At 39.2% G+C, this 18,312-nt stretch overlaps 1 protein-coding gene and 2 long non-coding RNA genes across 4 annotated transcripts in view; 1 reads left to right on the plus strand and 2 right to left on the minus strand.

Annotated features, from left to right (window-relative positions):
- The window catches only part of LOC149979106 (uncharacterized), a 203,828-nt gene that overhangs the window by 104,393 nt on the left and 81,123 nt on the right, over positions 1-18,312 (minus strand). The window lies entirely within an intron of this gene.
- Positions 1,056-8,646, minus strand: LOC149979107 (uncharacterized). The gene is made up of 3 exons (XR_016484947.1): positions 8,452-8,646; positions 1,862-1,999; positions 1,056-1,691 (listed from the first exon to the last, which is right to left on the minus strand). It is a non-coding gene; the product is annotated as an uncharacterized LOC149979107 (long non-coding RNA).
- Positions 9,900-18,278, plus strand: LOC110537237 (T-box transcription factor TBX2b). 2 transcript variants are annotated; one of them, XM_021623123.3, is made up of 7 exons: positions 9,900-10,854; positions 11,297-11,564; positions 12,980-13,126; positions 14,013-14,089; positions 14,238-14,422; positions 15,592-16,190; positions 16,968-18,278. In XM_021623123.3, the coding sequence occupies exons 1-7, from the start codon at positions 10,493-10,495 to the stop codon at positions 17,397-17,399; spliced, it is 2,070 nt and encodes a 689-aa protein (XP_021478798.2). In that variant the 5' UTR covers positions 9,900-10,492; the 3' UTR covers positions 17,400-18,278. The 2 variants fall into 2 exon arrangements, with proteins under 2 accessions (XP_021478798.2, XP_021478799.2); XM_021623124.2 differs by having other exon boundaries at positions 14,250-14,422.

Genomic DNA, 18,312 nt, shown 5'->3' on the forward strand with positions numbered 1-18,312 from the left:
TTTGCCTTTGATCTCCTGAGAATAAAAGGGTCCTGCTGGAGAGTTAATTCAGCTATAACTCCAGCCTAGGCTCTTTCTCTTATTCCTTATCATGGAGAGAGTTTACAGCCTTCAGATGTGATTTCTGCTTTACAGTTTCGACCTCGGGATGACTCGCCTGGAGCCCTGTGTGACCTAACATTCTGCTGAATGTGTCCCAGGTGTGGACTGTGACCGGAGAGGTGAAAGCCGTGCGCCGTCGCTCAGATTGATTGCCTCCTTCCTGCTTCAGTGCTCCTCTGATGTGCTGTTAGCTGGGGCTGGGAGGGGCTGGGGGGACCCGGGGGGGGGGGGGGGGGGGACCATCCCGCCTCAGCAGCAGTGAGTGAGGAGAAGCAGACCCCGTCATCATCCTGCCTCCCTTCACTTCAAACCCTACTGTACAATTTACGCCTGCTTGCCTGTCAGACATGTGGCTCTCTTTCCATCCTGAGAAAACAAACAAACACCCTCACCTCCTCACCAGTCATCTGCACCTCATGAAACGGGAGCGGAGAGGTGCGATTAATGTCCTCCTTTAAGTCCTGACCCAACCTCCCCGGCCCATACCCGTCTCATGGCTTTGATTAGAAGTTATTACCCCTTGTATCTAGGGAGCCATTCGTCTTGTGTGGGACCACTGAGATCACTTCCTACCCCAAGCTTTTACTGACATCCAACTCCCCTCCAGCTCACCAGTTCACTCTGAACTCTCTATACTGGCTCGCCAGCCAGCTAGCCCATAGCCCAACATGGATTTGAAGGGAAAGATCCCCCAAACGTAATATAAGTTTGTGTTATGTTTCCTATCACCCTTGGCAGATTGTGGTATTGTGTGATTACTGGGGTTTGAAACTATGTTTAGAATTTGATATGATTTGAGCATGCAATTAAAACATGCTAATGGTTTCCCATTCACTCCCATTGATTTTTGGTCATCAATGCTAATGTTAGCCATTGGTGACTGTAGCTGAGTAAACAAACCCAAAGCGTAGATTGCAGCGTCTCACAGTTAAGGAAAGGAAACATTTAAGTAATTTGAAAAAACTTTGCCTTTAATATTTTGAGCAAATTGTTCCCAAGATGTTTACACATATTTCTGGTTACTGAGATAATGCATTCCATCTGACAGATACTGATAGTCTCGCTGTCCAGAGCCTTTGACAAATACATATTGTTAACCCACCTCAATTTAAGAGCCTATATCAAACACCTTCAACAAGCGATGGAGAGAGTATGTCATTTTTTTATAATCAGTTGATTAGTGTCCGATGGTAAAGCTGGTATACCCCTCCCACCAGTGTTGGGAAGTAACTTATTACATGTAATCTGATTACAACAAAATTGTAACTAATCAATTACATTACTAGTAAAAATATTGTAATCAGATTCCAGACAATTTAGAAAAACTAGATGATTACCTTATGTGTTGGTAATCCTTATATTCAGAAAGAATGTTTGCAAAAAATATATACTGTATATTATGACACCTTTCTGTTTTCTCAATGACATTCAATTCAGCCTTTAAAAAAGGAAAACATTTAAGTTAACCTCTAGCTAGCGGAAAATCAGTCATGTTGTTCCACCTGACTGAGTCTGACCACAAGTCGGAGACCACTATGATGACACAACAAACACATTTGCTGGATCCTTTTAGTCTTCTTCTGATGCTCCTAAGGGGAAAAGAATTCAAAAGTAAGTAATCTGATTAGATTACTGAGTTTGGATAACAAAAAAGTTACGTTACTGATTACAATTTTGAATGGGTAACTGGTAACTAGAACAGATTGCATTTATAAAGTAACCTACCCAACCCTGCCTCCCACATAGGCCAATCCCTTACCTGACCCTGATGTGAACGTTCCACCGGTCAGTGTGGCAGTGTTGATGTGGGGAGATGTTAACCTTTCAGGTTATTGCATCCACCTTACAGTCCACAACACAGGAGGTTAGCTGGCCTCCCCCTCATTCTGTGCTAGGCCTTTGATCAGGGGAAAATCACTGAGTCAAGACAGACCCATGGGATGACCAACCAACACAAAGTTTGGAAAACACTCTGTCCAACCAAGAAAACAACAAAGTAACCCGCAAGATAGTTCACATAGATTTGTACACTTATTTTTTTTATTATATGATTATTGCTTTACCAAATGCTAAATGAATGGGTAACGTAATGGACGTTGTGCTAAAGCAGCAGCATCAGCGGCACAATTTAGTCCAAAGGCCATCACACGTGACGGTCAGATGTTTTTCATTTCATATAATATGATAAATCCCACTTTGTTGACAATCATGAAGCATGCCAATAGTTAATGAAAGCTTCATGAATCATTATTAACCTGGACATGCCCTCTAGCCTGGTCCAAAGGCAGCTTTATAGTGCTTACAGCAACTCATAGAATGCCCCTAGCATGATACTGCCCTTGACACCTGCAATCACATGCAGTGTGGTAACGATGATACCGTATTTGTTGAACTTTCTGCTTGTTGTATCACATTGTGAACAGTAATGCAGCAAAGTTAGTTCTGTTTTAGGTCTAACCTCAGTGATGGTAACTCTTGTTTTGTGTAAAAAAGTATTATATTCACTGGGCACTGATTCCTTATTAAATTAATTAGAAATTGTTATGAGTCTGCTGTTATACTGTCAGTACATATGACTTGTTTCAAGTGAGCATTGACCAGAGACAATATAATTTCTTCAGTGAAAAAGTTTGTGTCTGTTTCAAATAATGTCTTCAAAAGAAAACCTTGAATCATATAATTAATCAGCTAAACAGGCTCTTTTCTCTGCTTCAGGGTTCAGTGTGAGGGATTGTGGACATGTAACAAGAGTACAGACAAAACAACTCATTAAGTGCTTTTTTGTAGCTGGAACATAATTCACATAGGATGAGAAAAAGGCCAACCGTAGCACTGAAGTTGTCTTTATTGAAGGAATGAAAAACAGATACACAAACACACACACACACACACATATACCTTGTATGAGGACTCAGTCTGTATAGTGATTCACTGTTACACAGATCTAAGCATTGTCCTTCAGGAGTTATATGGAAGAATATAATGTACATATTTGGCATTAGTTGAGCTCTTTGGCTGGCATCATCTCACTGACAACAGCCTTAAAAGAAATCCTCGCCCTCGCTTCAAACTGCATCTGTAATTGTCCTCACTCACATGGATTTTCATTTTACTACACATGTATTATTAGATCAGAAATTCTGTAGAAATTGTTAAGTTAAAAAAATAATATTGGTTACCATGTGTGATATTGGACAGGAATTCAGATACTATATACATTTTTCTATGACCTTATAGGGTAGCGCTACAGGCACGACACTGCTCTGTAAATATACATTTGATATAGTTTTACAAGTATCTGGCTGGCAGTTAAGTTGTTAAGACACACCCATGGATAGTGTTTTTTTTTTTTGTTGCCTTCTAGGCTATTACATGCTTATTAATCAAATTGTGGCTTTCATTAGACATTGTCACACACAAGAAATATGTCAAAAATAGTATATGTCACATTATCAGAAATGTTATTGAATATTGACATGGCCATTTTAGAGAGATCATACAGAGTTTAGCATTAGGATAGACTGTCTGAAAAAGTCATCCATTCCCTGGTATGTTCCAACAGTCTTCAGATAGAAATGTTGAATATTCTTGCAGTTCTTGCAGTGATAGTTGGAGTACTTGTTTATAGTATATTAATATATATTATTATATGTAAAAAGTGTTTAATAAATGATCAACTAACAAAAAAAATATTTATCAATAGTGTAAAATGTAGCTAATTAAGAGAAATATCAGTTTAGAATGAGAGGCTTTAGTGTAAACGATAGGCAAACCATCAATGTTTCACATGCAAGAAAAATATAGACCAGAGCACGTGTTAGCCTATTAATTATTGTTTAAAGTGTGTTTTTAATTGTCAAAAAAGAATCATGTAAAATGTATCAAAGTCATGCATATTCCAATTATAATCTGGATTTGAACTTTGAATCAACAGGCCATTTCGTACGTCTTTATTTTACATGTTTGATGGTCATCCCACAGATTAATTGATCAAGTTAATTCGTTAATTAAAATACTTAACCCTATGTAGGCTATATTATATGTGACTAGTAAGCCGTTAAGATAAACAAGTGTGTTGAGCTGATCAGATGTATTTCAACAATGGTGTCTATTAGTTGTTCTACAACCAAGTGTAATACGGGGGATGTTGGAAATGTAACTGAAAATAGTTAATTGCCCACTAAAATGTTGTGTCCATACAATAAGCAGGTAGTTTGGGCGTGTGGGAAACACTGATGTAAGATTCTCAAACAAGATCGAGCCCTCCTATACCATAAACACAAAGTATATTCGAATTGTCCCTGTTGACTTTATTTGTATTATTCAAAAAAGCTTTAGCTACTGAATTCTCTGTGAAGATGGCATTTAAAGCATCCACTGTGGGTCGATATTGTCATCATCAAAACGTTTTATGTTTAAAAGAAGCAAGTTGATATTAATTACTCTACCGAATAAAACTTGTCTTTGATCGACGAACCATTTCGTGTTTTCAACCGGCTCAGTGGTGCGGCAGGTGAGTCAAGTTTTCAGTTAAAGAGTGAAAGTGTATCCCTTCCTATGAAGAAATAAAATAATTGTTAGGTCAACTAATGTAAAATACATGGGTCACATAACTAGGTTATGAACATGGATATAAAAGTCCCACAATTCCATTCTAAAGGTAATGACGACTGTGAGTGGTTGCCTACAAGGGAATGCAATCATTATAATGATGGCAATGGCAGCCTCACTGCAGAGGGCTATAGCATGTTACAGTTTTGAATAAACAAATGACTTACGATAGTCACTCAAATTAAATCAATATACATACTCGTTTAGTCTGGATACATTTTCTTTGTGGTGAAACATCGAATTAGATTGAAAAACATGTTTATTTTCAAATCCCTGTCGGCCCTAAATTTGGCGCTCCCGCCTGTTATATCTAAATGAAAGGTGCTCTTCGTATTGACCTTAATTCCCACATCCCAGGATCCCAGCGGAGCCAGTATCCTCCGGGAGACATGATTAGCCTACAGTACCTAATGATAGGTTAAGGCTTAAGGCTTCTGCCAAGATCACCTTATGGAGTCCATGAGTGTGCAGTAATTGGCGCAGGTTAATTAGCCCATATTCCATTTAATCTCCAGCTGAAATAACATTTAGGCTATTATGAACAAGGCATATGGAGTGTCCTATATTTAACACTTGCTTCTATAAACATGCAGTAGCGTAAATATATTTAAGCCTGTTAGATAATAAGCATCCGCATGAATAATTGAGGATTAAGGAGAGTAGGTCGATATGAGTAGGTATGGGTGCATCATCTGGAAAACTGGGGCAAATTTGGGTAAGGAGTGCACGCCAACGATTGTTGCTATGAATAAATGATGATCGTTTTCAACAATCCGTTAGACCTTGTTGAACTGGCGGGGGTAGGGAACTGGACCGCGGTCCCACTGACTAGGGTCAATGAGATGAGACAGTCACGACGAAGAGCAAATTTCTAAACCCCCAAAGACTGATGCGACGCAACGGGATTAAACCCAGATTTGAACAAATAGATGGATGGACGAATGAATGAATGAATGAATCAACGAACGCGAAGAGTGAAGTGAGGGAATTGACCATGACCAGGGGTTGGGGGGCGAGGGGGATCGATTTAGTTTTTAAGGCTGGAAGACTTTTTGCCTTGGCTATGTGACTCGGGAATATGAGGGACTCTGACAGGTCTTAAACGGTCTGGCGCCAAGACCTCAGTCCTCAGGATAAATATAGCCAATGAGCAGTTACACAGAGAGAGATGGAAGGGGAATGATGGAAGGGGAATGATGAAAAGAATCAAGGGACATGTAGAGCAGATTTATAACAGCATATTATGGCAGGGGGACAAACATCTTGTATCCGATACATTTTAAATAATTTGTGTTTTTTTACTCGATATTCTCTTTTAATATAAAGTGTAAGTCCTACACCACATATCTAGGCTATTTTGGCAGGCTATACGCAGCTAGCACATTTAGTTCCTTGGAAGTTGTGAGAACTTATGTTTTAGGTTTCACATTGGTTGTGGGAAGGAAGCCATATGTTTCCTGACCTGTAAAATTGAACTTTTTGTAAAATTTTCTTTAAATGTTCCGAGAACAGAAGTAAACATTTTGCCTGTTCTGTATATTTTTTAGGTTGCTATCCATTTGTTTTTTGTATGCTGTTCTTTGTATGCCATTTTAATATTTGAGAATTAACCAATGATATTAGGCCACTCTTGGCCATGATTACAGACACCTGTGTGTCTTTTGACACTCTATAAACAAGTCACCCCGCAGTGTTGGTGATTATATCCTGATGAAGACAACTTGGCTGTCGAAACAATGGATATTACATTTTTGCATCTGAGCTCCTAGAGTGTGCATCTCTCCTTTATGTTCACGTTTTCTACTCCGCTAGCCAGCACCTCGCCTAAATAGGTGTGTGTTTCTTTTTCTTCTAGATGGAAAGTTTTCTTAACATTCTTTCAAGAAGTTGAGAACATTACTTTAAATAGAACCATGAGGAAACCTGTAGGAAATATTACACTGAAGTACAGAAATTCTCACAGATGAATGTTGTTTCTTAAAGTTCTCTGAACTATTTGAGAACATTCTATCAAACCAGCTGGAGAATGCTCCTAGAACATTGCCAAAATGGAAATGAAATGTAAACCATTTTTGAACTTTTAGGAAAAGTTTTGTTAAAGTAATGAAATTACTTTTTTTTCCCAAGTTCCTTAAATGTGCTGAGAATGTTCCAAGCCAATCAACTATCCTGCACCATTCCCAGAAAGTTGTGGGAAGGTTGCATGCAAAAATAACCACAAGACAATCATGCTCTCGCCAAGCTCTGAGAAACATATTGTTCTCAGAACGTTATGCGCTAGCTGGGTAGACTATAGCACTAGTGACTTGTGCACCTAATTCTGTCATGTGAACAAATACAAATTGACACACTAATTTCGCTCAACATGATAAATTATTTAGGTTGAAGTTAAAGTTAAAAACAAAAGTTAAGATACAAAGGTCCATGTGCACTCACCGAGCTAACACATAGGCCTATAGGCTAGGCCTAAATAAAACCACAACATCAACTAGGCCTATTTGCTCATAGGCTTACTGTGGAACCCCTAAAACAAATAAATTGAGCATAATGTCTGCCTTGGTTTATGTAATTAGTTGAATGATATATATACATAGGAAATCATTATCTGTCTCTGTGTGGGTTTAAACCTTTTGCATTCCAAAGACTTAAAATATGGAGTAGCAGTAGTCTATATGTAGCCTACCAAATGTGTTACTGAAAAAATAATATTTGCAAAATAGGGTTTTTTCTGTTACTTTATTTCAGCAACTGCGGTCAGACTGTACACTAATTGGCTATTACCATTGCTCAAACACAGCCTTAAGTACAACGTTCTTGATCGGGGAATTGCAGACACAAACACTCAGAATTGGCCTCGTGATTGTGTGGGTTATATTGGTAGGCATAAACTATAGGTGTTGGGACCTTACCATCAACCAACTCTATAGGCATATGATATTCACTGTAAAAAAATGAATCGTAATAAAGTATTGGCCTAATGGTTGTCATGGTTGTATTTTTTCCTTCTGCAAATGACAAAGTTTCTTTAACATTCGAACTTGACTGGTCGAAAAGCCTAGCATTTAGTGAATCGTGTGAAATTATATTCCACAGTTTAAGTAGGCTATGAATGTTTGCCATGGAAACATGTCACAAGAAAGTAGGCCTATATCCACCTTCAACAAGAAAAGATACATTCTATAAAGTAAAATAAAATCAACAATGCCTTTCACTTACCTGACCTTACTGTTTTAGTCTATTAGTCTATGATTGGTCTAGCCTCACTATTGCCGTGTTAATGTTGGTTTTTATAACTTCTCAACACCAAAAGTCCGCGGGCCATTCTGGTGGTTTTTGATAGTTCTAAAAGGTTATGGCATACAAAACTACTAAATACCAAACACCTTTCAGTGGACTCAGCCAGACACACCATTATCGACACCTACGGTGTGTAGGCCTACGTTCCATACTCCACTTCTTCTCCCCTAATCGTTTGAATGATCTGTAAATGTCATATAATGTAAATACAATTGCAGCATACCACTGAAAATGTATTGTTAAAAGTTAAAACAACGTTTAGTAATATATTACATGTTTTCAAAATAAGATAATCATATCATTTTCTTCAATACAAACAAGTGACAATTCGTTCAAAATTAGATAAAATGCTAAACAGAAAGAAAATAACAGGAAGAAAATATAATGTGAAAACATATTGCATTATAGCGTTTATGAGGGTAAAATTATGAAGAGTCTCACCATTGTGACAGAGGTCCGGTGTATTCAGCTGAAGTTTGAATGTTTTAAGCTGGGTTTGAGTCAGGGAAACTCTTCATTCATTAATTAAGAATCTGCATTGGAATAAATAATTATAGCCAAACTATCGCCGATATGTGGCAAGTGCAGGAAATCCGAAGTTAAAGATCTACCATGGGCTGCAGCCTTAGAGGGAATGCAGAGGGGATTGGAGCACGCTGTTTGAAGATTTGGGGTTAAATATGAAGTGACAGGAAAGGGTTCTTGTTGTGGGACGCCAGCAGACTGGCGCCAAGCGCTCCTTAACAAACGTAGTCCAACTCAATCAAGGATCAGCACAAGGACTTCTTAAAGGTATACACAATGGTATTTCGAGAAAGTTATATTGCTACACAGGAATCACACACAACCTTTGGTACCCGATAGTATGAAGTTTGACAATATCACCCGGTTGCATCTTGCAAAATGCACGTCTGATGAGCAGTAGCCTATTGAGATTCCCTACAAACGTTCTCGCATAGCCTACTCATGAACCCTTGCCGCTATAAATAATATGATATGCTATGGTTTCGAATAGTCAATCATTTTTCTGTCATTTTTGCATACATTTTACATTTAATGTATGGTATAGAACTTTGCTGAAAAAGTAGGGTATAATGCTTCCGTAGATTTGAAATAATGATGCAAAATAGAAGGCCTATCCTTATCTTAAATTCATCTGTTTTGAAGATGTAAGACATTCCGTGCAATTTAATAACTCCTGAATAACTCCTCCAAGGTATAAGGAGTTCGCCTCAGCTCAGTTTTAACCGGATGTAGCTCTTCAAATCTCTCTTCTTTCTCTCATCTTTTTTTGATATGGCATCTGGAGGAAATTTTCGACAGCAGGGATATGGTTCCATGAAACTAATGTATTTACTTGTAAATGATAGGCTAAATGTCTAGCTGTTAAAATAATAAATGTTTATGTTTTGATAGGCACATATCAATAGATGGTTATGAATGTTAACAAGGCCTAGCATAACGTTATAAAAGTGCAACAAACAGCGCAGCAAAACACGCCAAAAGTAAAAGTATTTTAAAAACACAGCCGAATTCTAAACCAGGTATCATGGCGTTGTGTAGTAGCCTAGTCTGTTTACCAGCCAGCGCAGAGAGACATTCGTTTCTAGGCCTACAAAATGTTTTGTATGAATAAAAGCTGGGGTTTTATAAGCTCAATCATTAGTATAAATACCATTATTTCAAGTGAGGCTTTACTGAACGAATCATTTGAAGCTGTCGATATTCGAGATAGGATGTATAGTCAAGATCTTGCGTGGAGTGAAGGCTTCACAAAACGACTAAGCAGACGGAGGATCCGTCCTCTTCACCAGCCATGCAGCAAAAGCCAGCTGGTGTTCCATTCGAAGTTTGGGGGAGGGATATCCAGATCTTTACTCAGTCATTGGTTCATATTTTATTCTATTAACATGTTTCTTGCAACTAATGCTTCCTACACCTTTTAGCCCCCCCTACCGATCTTGGCCGGAGCTGTCGAAACCACGCCTATAGGGCTCCACAATTGGTCCACAAAGCGTAAAATCGGCAATCAAGCGGGCTTGGCTCATTAGTGTCGGGACCCAGGGAGGAGGGACATGTAAAGACAGTCACAATTCCAAAGTGGTCAGAGCAAGACCTCTCAATTCGAACTCAGTACATAGAACTATATCCGAGTAAAGAGTGATTTTATTTTTCCGAAAGTTACTTGAGTGGATAAGAAGTGAAGCCCAGCTCTGCTCTCGAAGTGCCGATGCCGTCTCTTTGACGGATATTATCACGGTGCTGTGTGGGAACAGAGCATCAGGAGTAGCAGTGCACTCATTTCCTCCCTCAGTCTGTTGGAGACGTCTGAGATCCATTCGCTCTTGTTTACGCACGCGAAACTACTTTTATATTTCTGCTCAAATACGACATCTGTCTTTTGGATACACATACCAATACTTCTACTGAGAGTGGACATAATATCATATAATAATTTTACATCGATTTTTTGGATGCACCGATGAGAGATCCAGTTTACACAGGGACTGCCATGGCTTATCACCCTTTCCACGCTCACCGGCCGGCCGACTTTCCTATGTCAGCCTTCCTTGCAGCTGCACAGCCTTCCTTCTTTCATGGACTTACGCTGTCTCACGGCGCTCTTTCCAAACCCCTAACCGACCATTCTCTCTCTGGAGCCGCGGAAGCGGGACTCCACGCGGCGTTGGGTCATCACCACCAAGCAGCTCATCTCCGCTCCCTCAAGAGCTTGGAGCCGGAGGAAGAGGTGGAGGACGACCCAAAAGTCACTCTGGAGGCCAAAGATTTATGGGACCAATTTCACAAAATAGGAACCGAGATGGTTATTACGAAATCAGGAAGGTAAGGACCTTTATTTACCGTTACGTGTGCATATTATAGGCGATCTTATAATCATGCACTGCCGCGTAAGTTAATTTTATTAGGAAATGGTAATAAATGACATACATACATACATGCATACATATGAGTGATGTAGTGTATATATATATATATTGTATAAACACTAGGCTATGGCATAGTGTTTATACATTGGGCCTATAGAGGTGGGCCAAACATGAGAAATAGACTAATTACCAAATTCAATCAATCAATCAACCAATGCATTCATGTGTCGAAACAAATGTGTTTGAAGAGGGAAAAGGTTAAGTGGTTTGGTTAGGTTATAGAACTTTTGTGTTGAATTCAAAGGCCTAGCCTTAGAAGTCTTGGTGTAGCCTACATCCCGCTTGGTTTCCTCAGTTTTTTTGATCATCGTTATTACTCTCGTTTTACTCTATTGCAGGAGGATGTTTCCTCCATTCAAAGTCCGCGTCAATGGCGTTGATAAGAAAGCCAAGTACATCCTCCTTATGGATATAGTCTCTGCTGACGACTGCCGCTACAAGTTCCACAACTCGCGTTGGATGGTAGCTGGGAAAGCCGACCCGGAGATGCCCAAACGAATGTATATCCACCCGGACAGCCCTGCCACAGGAGAGCAGTGGATGGCGAAGCCTGTTGCTTTTAATAAACTGAAGTTGACGAATAATATATCGGATAAGCATGGATTTGTAAGTATTTTGTTGATTTAATTTGATGATATGTCGATGAAATATATGAATTAGGCTTTTTAGTAAAACTAACCTCGGCTATTGAAAAGGGTTCAATAGTGATATTCCTATCAGGCCATGTTATAGACGCAATCAATCAATCAATGCATATTATATTGACGTACGTATGCATAGAATAATACATATGTAATGTCGTTGAAGGGTATAACATCAGTTGATCCGTTTTTTAACCTTTATTGATAAACAACAACAATGCCTAGAATATCACACAAATATGTGTTGCACTGTATTAATCCACCATGCATCTCCAAAATCCGTTTTAAGGCTCAACAACAGTGGTTGAGATTTTTATTTTTTAAAGTATTACATTCGTGGTATGTTTTGGTGCGTGTCAAAGTATGGGATGAAATCAAGTATAGCGTAGAACCATGTCAAAGACAAGAGGACATACTTTTTCTATCTCTTGTGTTGATTTTGTGAGCCTCTTCAGGCGACCTTATGCGTCTAGTTCAACCTTTTTTAGTACGACGCTATGCATTGAGCTCAAGAGGAAAATGCATAGATGTTTGATCCCAACGTGTTTCATTTAAGTGCAATTTGGACAGCAATATTGCAAGAAGGACACGTGGAAATGTTCGCAGATACTCGCTCAATGCTTACATGCAAGAGCAATAACAACTAAGTATCCCAAATGCTTTCCAATGGGTAATTTCCCATGTCGCCATATAGGCCAGTGCTCTGAATATGATTTGAAAACAGTTTTGATTTTACGGTATTGTGATAAAGTCATTCAGTTATTGATGCCTGCTATTGTCGTTTTTCTCATGTCTAGTGCAGGTTATGCAAATCCAAATTATGCAAGCATTACATAACCATGTTTAGGCTATGCCTTTATGAAAAGTTCTTGACACATTTTAAGATATGTTGCAAATGGTGTAAAACATTTTTTGAAAAGTTTATATAAATGCATAATCCCAGGTATCCGTGTTATATAGGCCTGGCAACATGTAATAACAACAGCAATAGGCGAATGATAAGGTATAATCATAATTGTGATACATTCTTACAAATAACAAGTTCCACAATAGAAGCAGGATGGTAGACACATACTCGGCCCCAAAGCAAAACATTCTCGTCAGTCTTTATTGTCAGTAGGCTTATAAACTCTCGAAATAGTTGACCAACTTTTGTCATAGGCCTACGATTGATAATTAAGTAAAATCATGGTTTAAGGAAATCATCGGCCTTTACAAATTAATAATGCATAATTAATCACGGTGTGTGTCTTTCTTTAGTGGGATGTATACATTTCCTGCCATAAAACAAGAATATATTGGCATCATCTCAGTTCAAACCAAAACGTTTGATCAGCATGATCACCTTATAACATATTTTATGTTTCTTTGCATTCTCAGACTATCCTGAATTCGATGCATAAATACCAACCCAGGTTTCATATCGTGAGGGCCAACGACATTCTGAAGCTCCCTTACAGCACCTTCCGCACATATGTTTTTCCAGAGACAGATTTTATCGGTGTCACTGCATATCAGAATGACAAGGTAAGCTTCCCTAGAAAGTGTGTGTGTGTGTGTGTGTGTGTGTGTGTGTGTGTGTGTGTGTGTGTGTGTGTGTGTGTGTGTGTGTGTGCGTGTTGTTTCATGGTTTCACAGTTCTCAAAAATCTAATTATAATGGGGATATCATATGTTTTAAACATTTGTACCAGTCTGTTATCTGGACTTCGTTGGAATTTTTACTTAATAACCTATATTATGTTGATGTTAATTAGAATACATGTTGAAAGTGGCCTGGTGGCTTGATGGTAAGCTTGTTTAAAGTTTATGATACAGAGTCACAATCGATTAGAAGGCACTTATCTTCACAATGTCCTCAGGCATGGAGAATCCAAAGCGGTTCTGAACAATCAAAGCATGAAATCCACAAAGGCAAAGCATTAACACAGCTTGGAAAGACTCAAAAGGACAGACGAAAATTAATATATGAACGGATAGTATTGTTCCTAAATGAACAAGGCCACTTAGGCCAGCATATGTGTGCAATTAATTATTAAAAAGTAGCATTCAGTATTTGAGAAAATGACATAAGCGTATACCAGTCGAAATGTTAGGCATATAACTTTCCTTTAAGAATAATTATGAATAATTGATCAGGTTTCGTAATTACACGTCATCAACAGAGATGCTTGTCTTGCCTCTCCAGAGTGCACGAGCTAACAAACGCAGCAGTCCCCAGCACCACACACTTGCTATTGTCACTTACAGTTAATATTCCATCAATAACGCCTGTTGAATCAATGGAATTACTATTATTTGTGGTAGTAGGCCAAGCAATTTAAGAATAGTTCCATGGTGCTTTTCCATGTAATGCATTTTCCTATTTTAAGGATACCATTGTTGATTGCCATGCACTCTCGTTTTCTCTATAGATCACACAGCTCAAAATTGATCACAACCCCTTTGCCAAAGGGTTCAGAGACACGGGAAATGGACGACGAGAAAAGAGGTATTTTATTTTCTTCTATGTTGAATTGAGAAAAATATGACCCTGAAAATATGATCATGAGTTTAAATAAATGTCTCATTAGTAGTAGACTGCTTGCATGATCAAAACTTATTCAATCACACAATACAGATGCATTAACTAATCTCAGTTCGGTCTGCAGGAAGCAGTTAACCCTTCCATCGCTGCGCATGTATGAAAACCGGGAACTCAAAGGGGACCGGGACTGTGCCGACTCGGATGACTCCTCCTGTGAACAAACCACTGGAAGGGATTCGGTTCATTCTACGCTGGGACCTGTTACCAGTCCACTGAGGTTCAACCGAACCAGTCGAGGTAAGTCTTCTCATTAAGCACGTGTTTCCATTCATTTGCATGTCCACTAATTTGGCCTTTTGTAGATGTCAGTAATTTAATAAGGCTTGATAAATAAAAATGGGCACAAACCAAAAGGTGTGTTGTTATTATGTGTCATTAAGCTGAGCAGAATGTTTTCTGGGTGATTTACAATTGGATGAGATAGAAAAAATAACTATATTTGTTAGAGAAGATAAGAAGAAAAAAGAACAGAGGATAAATGGAGAAATATGCATGCTGTGTGATCTTAGTTGCGATAGGCTATTGGTTTAGGGACAAGTTATAAACCTTCGGTAGAACAGGAATAACAATAACATACAGGATTATGTCTTTATCCACCTTATGCTATTTCACGTATCCAGGGGCACAACTTTGGTTTTAGAAGTGAGGGGGACATAACATTTTTTATTACATTTTTTTATTTTTTATTCAGTGGGATAAACACTCCAAACGGCCTACCCGACCTCTTGGAGGCGTACGCATGGTCCTAAAGCAAACCATTGCCTCGTTTTGTATCACATTCCAATAATAAAACGGGGGGGGGTAAAATGAAATTTCAGAATGTGGGGGGGGCATGTTTCCCCTGTCCCAAGTGAAAGTTGCGCCCCTGCACGTATCCATTGCTCTATAAAACATGTAGGTTAGGCCTCGTGCATCAGCGTGACAAATGCGCCATCTACTGACAGGTTCATAAAACATTCAGTTCCTTGATTACTGTAGTATGCATGGTATTCAGATCTTTATTCGATAGTTACGCATTAGATAAGCAACCAAGCACTAAATGATGGCCTAGTTCAACTGCGGAAGCTTTATAGAACGACTTTAAACAAAACGTATGCCAATCTTACCAATGAACCATGCATTTTTATGCGCAGAAGAGAAGTTGTTGGGAAATGAATGTTAGCACAAAATCACGACTCCTTCCTTGAAATAATATATACGATAATGCCACGCATGTGTTGGTTGTGATTTTAAATGGTTGTAGCACACTGGAAGCTATGCGCAGGCTACTCACATAGCCTATAGTTATTTTTGCTTTGCGTCACATGAGTAGCCTATAAATTACTGTAGGGGTTTTAATCACATTATGTTATTTTCTATCATTTCATTTCGATATTTTAATGGAAGTGTGTAATAATGTTTTACAGACGACAAGAACTGCACTGATAGCGATCAGGAGCTTGACCCACAAGAGGAGCGCTCCATCGCAGCCAGCAGCCCCCGGCCTGAACCAACCGCTCCTTTCAGTCCTAAAGGCGATGACAGCGTGAGAGATAGGCCGCTGCTGGAAAAGAAGAGCGACTACCTGGATTCAAGGAAAGAGAGCGACTCTGTATTCAGTATTCGAAATCTTGAAAAGGACAAGTTAGATCATAAGCACCGCAAAGAGACGGAACCTACAAAGAACGACACGGAAAGTGGGGGCATCAGTGGGGTGAACAATGGGTTTTCTCCTCTGATGGTACAGACGGAGAGCCCATCACACTTCAGCGCGAGTCACCTGCAGAGTCTGGCCCTTTCCGGTTTGCACAGTCAACAGTTCTTTAACCCTTTGAATATGGGACAAATGTTGTTCCACCCCGGACAGTTTTCGATGGCACCAGGGGCATTCTCCAACATGGGCATGGGGCATCTGTTGGCCACTATGTCCGGAGCTAATGGCCTGGAAAACGGAGGTCTCTCCTCTCAAAGTGCGGGCCCTAGTCCCTTCCCGTTCCACCTGTCACAGCACATGCTAGCGTCTCAGGTAAACATTTACTTCAACACTAATATAAGCCACAGAGGCTACATGGCCTAATAATAGTAATATCTTCTTAACAACAAATTAGCCTACATTATGTAGCCTATGTCAATCAAATGAATTTGTAAAGCCCTTCTTACATCAGCTGATGTCACAAAGTGCTGTACAGAAACCCAGCCTAAAACCCCAAACAGCAAGCAATGCAGGTGTAGAAGCACATTTATTTGTATTTATTTTTTTATTCAGTGAGATAAACACTCCAAACGACCTACCCGACCTCTCGGAGGCTACATATGGTCCTAAAGCAAACCATTGCCTCGTTTTGTATCACATTCCAATAATAAAACTGGTGTGATAAACACTATAGTCTATTTCTATACGTTTTCCTTCACAAACTTCTGCAATTAAAACATATTTTTAGAATCACTTTCAAGGGCATTCATAATAAATTATTTCAGTAATCCTATGATCAATTTAATGTAGGTTTATGACTAAAGGCTACTTAATTGGGCTATTCGAAACAAAATTGGGATCTTGTGCATGCTTTTTTCGATTTAATTGAGAACATGATAATATACTTTTTTATTATGAATAGACATAGGGCTACTTTTTGTAATCGTATTAGATGAGAATATTTTAATAGCCTATACCACAGTTGTCGTCTAAACATCATAGACAGAGAGACAAAAATGCAACTACGAATCCAAGAAGTACGACAGGCCTGGAATTCTGTTTGTATAGCATTTGTACATGTATAATAACGCCATTATTTTTTCAACACAGGGAATTTCGATTCCACCTTTTGGAGGACTGTTCCCGTATCCATACAACTACATGGCAGCTGCTGCTGCGGCCTCGGCCCTCCCCAACTGCACCGCAGCCTCCACATTGGGCAGAAACCATTTCCTTACCACCTCCCGACAACGGCTGCGATTCAACCCTTATCAGATGCCCACGTCTGTTCCTCCAAGCACTAACCTGCTCACCACAGGGCTGCCGGGCAGTTTAAACGCAGCATCCGACCTGTCCAAATCAGGCAGCAGAGAAACAAGTCCTGTATCCGAGCACCACAGCCAGAAAGCGTCCAGCCAGAGCACGGCATCCCCCAAGACATCTGTGAAGGATTCCACTAACGAACTGATAAATATACAGAGGCTGGTCAGAGGACTGGAAAAACACAGAGAAATGTCTTCTGCCATTGACTCTCAAAAGTGACGAAAACCACCTGTTTAATCAAGGTGTCTTTGACGTCATTATGTCGGATTATATACACAGTTGTGCTGAGAGTTAGATGGGCGGGTGATATGCGCGGAAGAAGTGACCAACAAGGGAGTTCATCAAATGAGATACAATATTGGTGATATAGATCCCTTGTTTTAACGTCAATGTATAACTGTGTATGGAGAAAATCTAGGCCCCAAAGGAAACATATGATGTTGGGGCGTTTCGGTAGACTATTGATAAGGAAAAAGCTCCATCCCAAAAATGCATTACAATAGATGTAAAAAGGGATGGAAAGTGAGACGCCCGGTTAAACTGATTTCTGAAGCTGTTTTGGAAAAACGTTCGTAACTCATAATATGAACGATTGATCTGATTGAATTATTTATGTTTCCAAGATCCTGTAAGTATCAAATAGTACGCAACTTGTTATTAATTTATTCAAATCTGTACATTGGCGTGTATATACTACTTAGATTTCAACTTGTTGCATTTATAATTTCCCTTTTTACATGGAAATATAGGCTATTGTACATTAACACTATTTAGCGCTTGTTGTTACGAAACCGAATGAGTTTCTCAAATGTTTGTGATGCATCGCTGTTTATCCTGCCAGTGAGATGATATATGAAGGAAATGCCTGCCACCTGCATACCTTTTTCATATGCTGTTGATGAAACATTGTTTTGCGATATAACGCCCAGCACTGTGCAATTGGCAGGGAAAACTCAGGTTTCTTTTTCACCAGCACTGAAGACTATCAGAGGTAGCTGAATTGGCATCTTTTGTGCTGGTTTATTCGGGTAAATTAATATGCTTTTGTGGAGTTCCTCACACTTTAAATAAACATGTGTCGTTCAGATGTTGTTTTGTATCATTTGCGTTATTTGATTTGTGTATTGTTGAG

The sequence above is a fragment of the Oncorhynchus mykiss genome, chromosome 12, assembly GCF_057628025.1.
Source record: "Oncorhynchus mykiss isolate SJ-2025 chromosome 12, ASM5762802v1, whole genome shotgun sequence".
NCBI classification, from domain to species: Eukaryota; Metazoa; Chordata; class Actinopteri; order Salmoniformes; family Salmonidae; genus Oncorhynchus; species Oncorhynchus mykiss.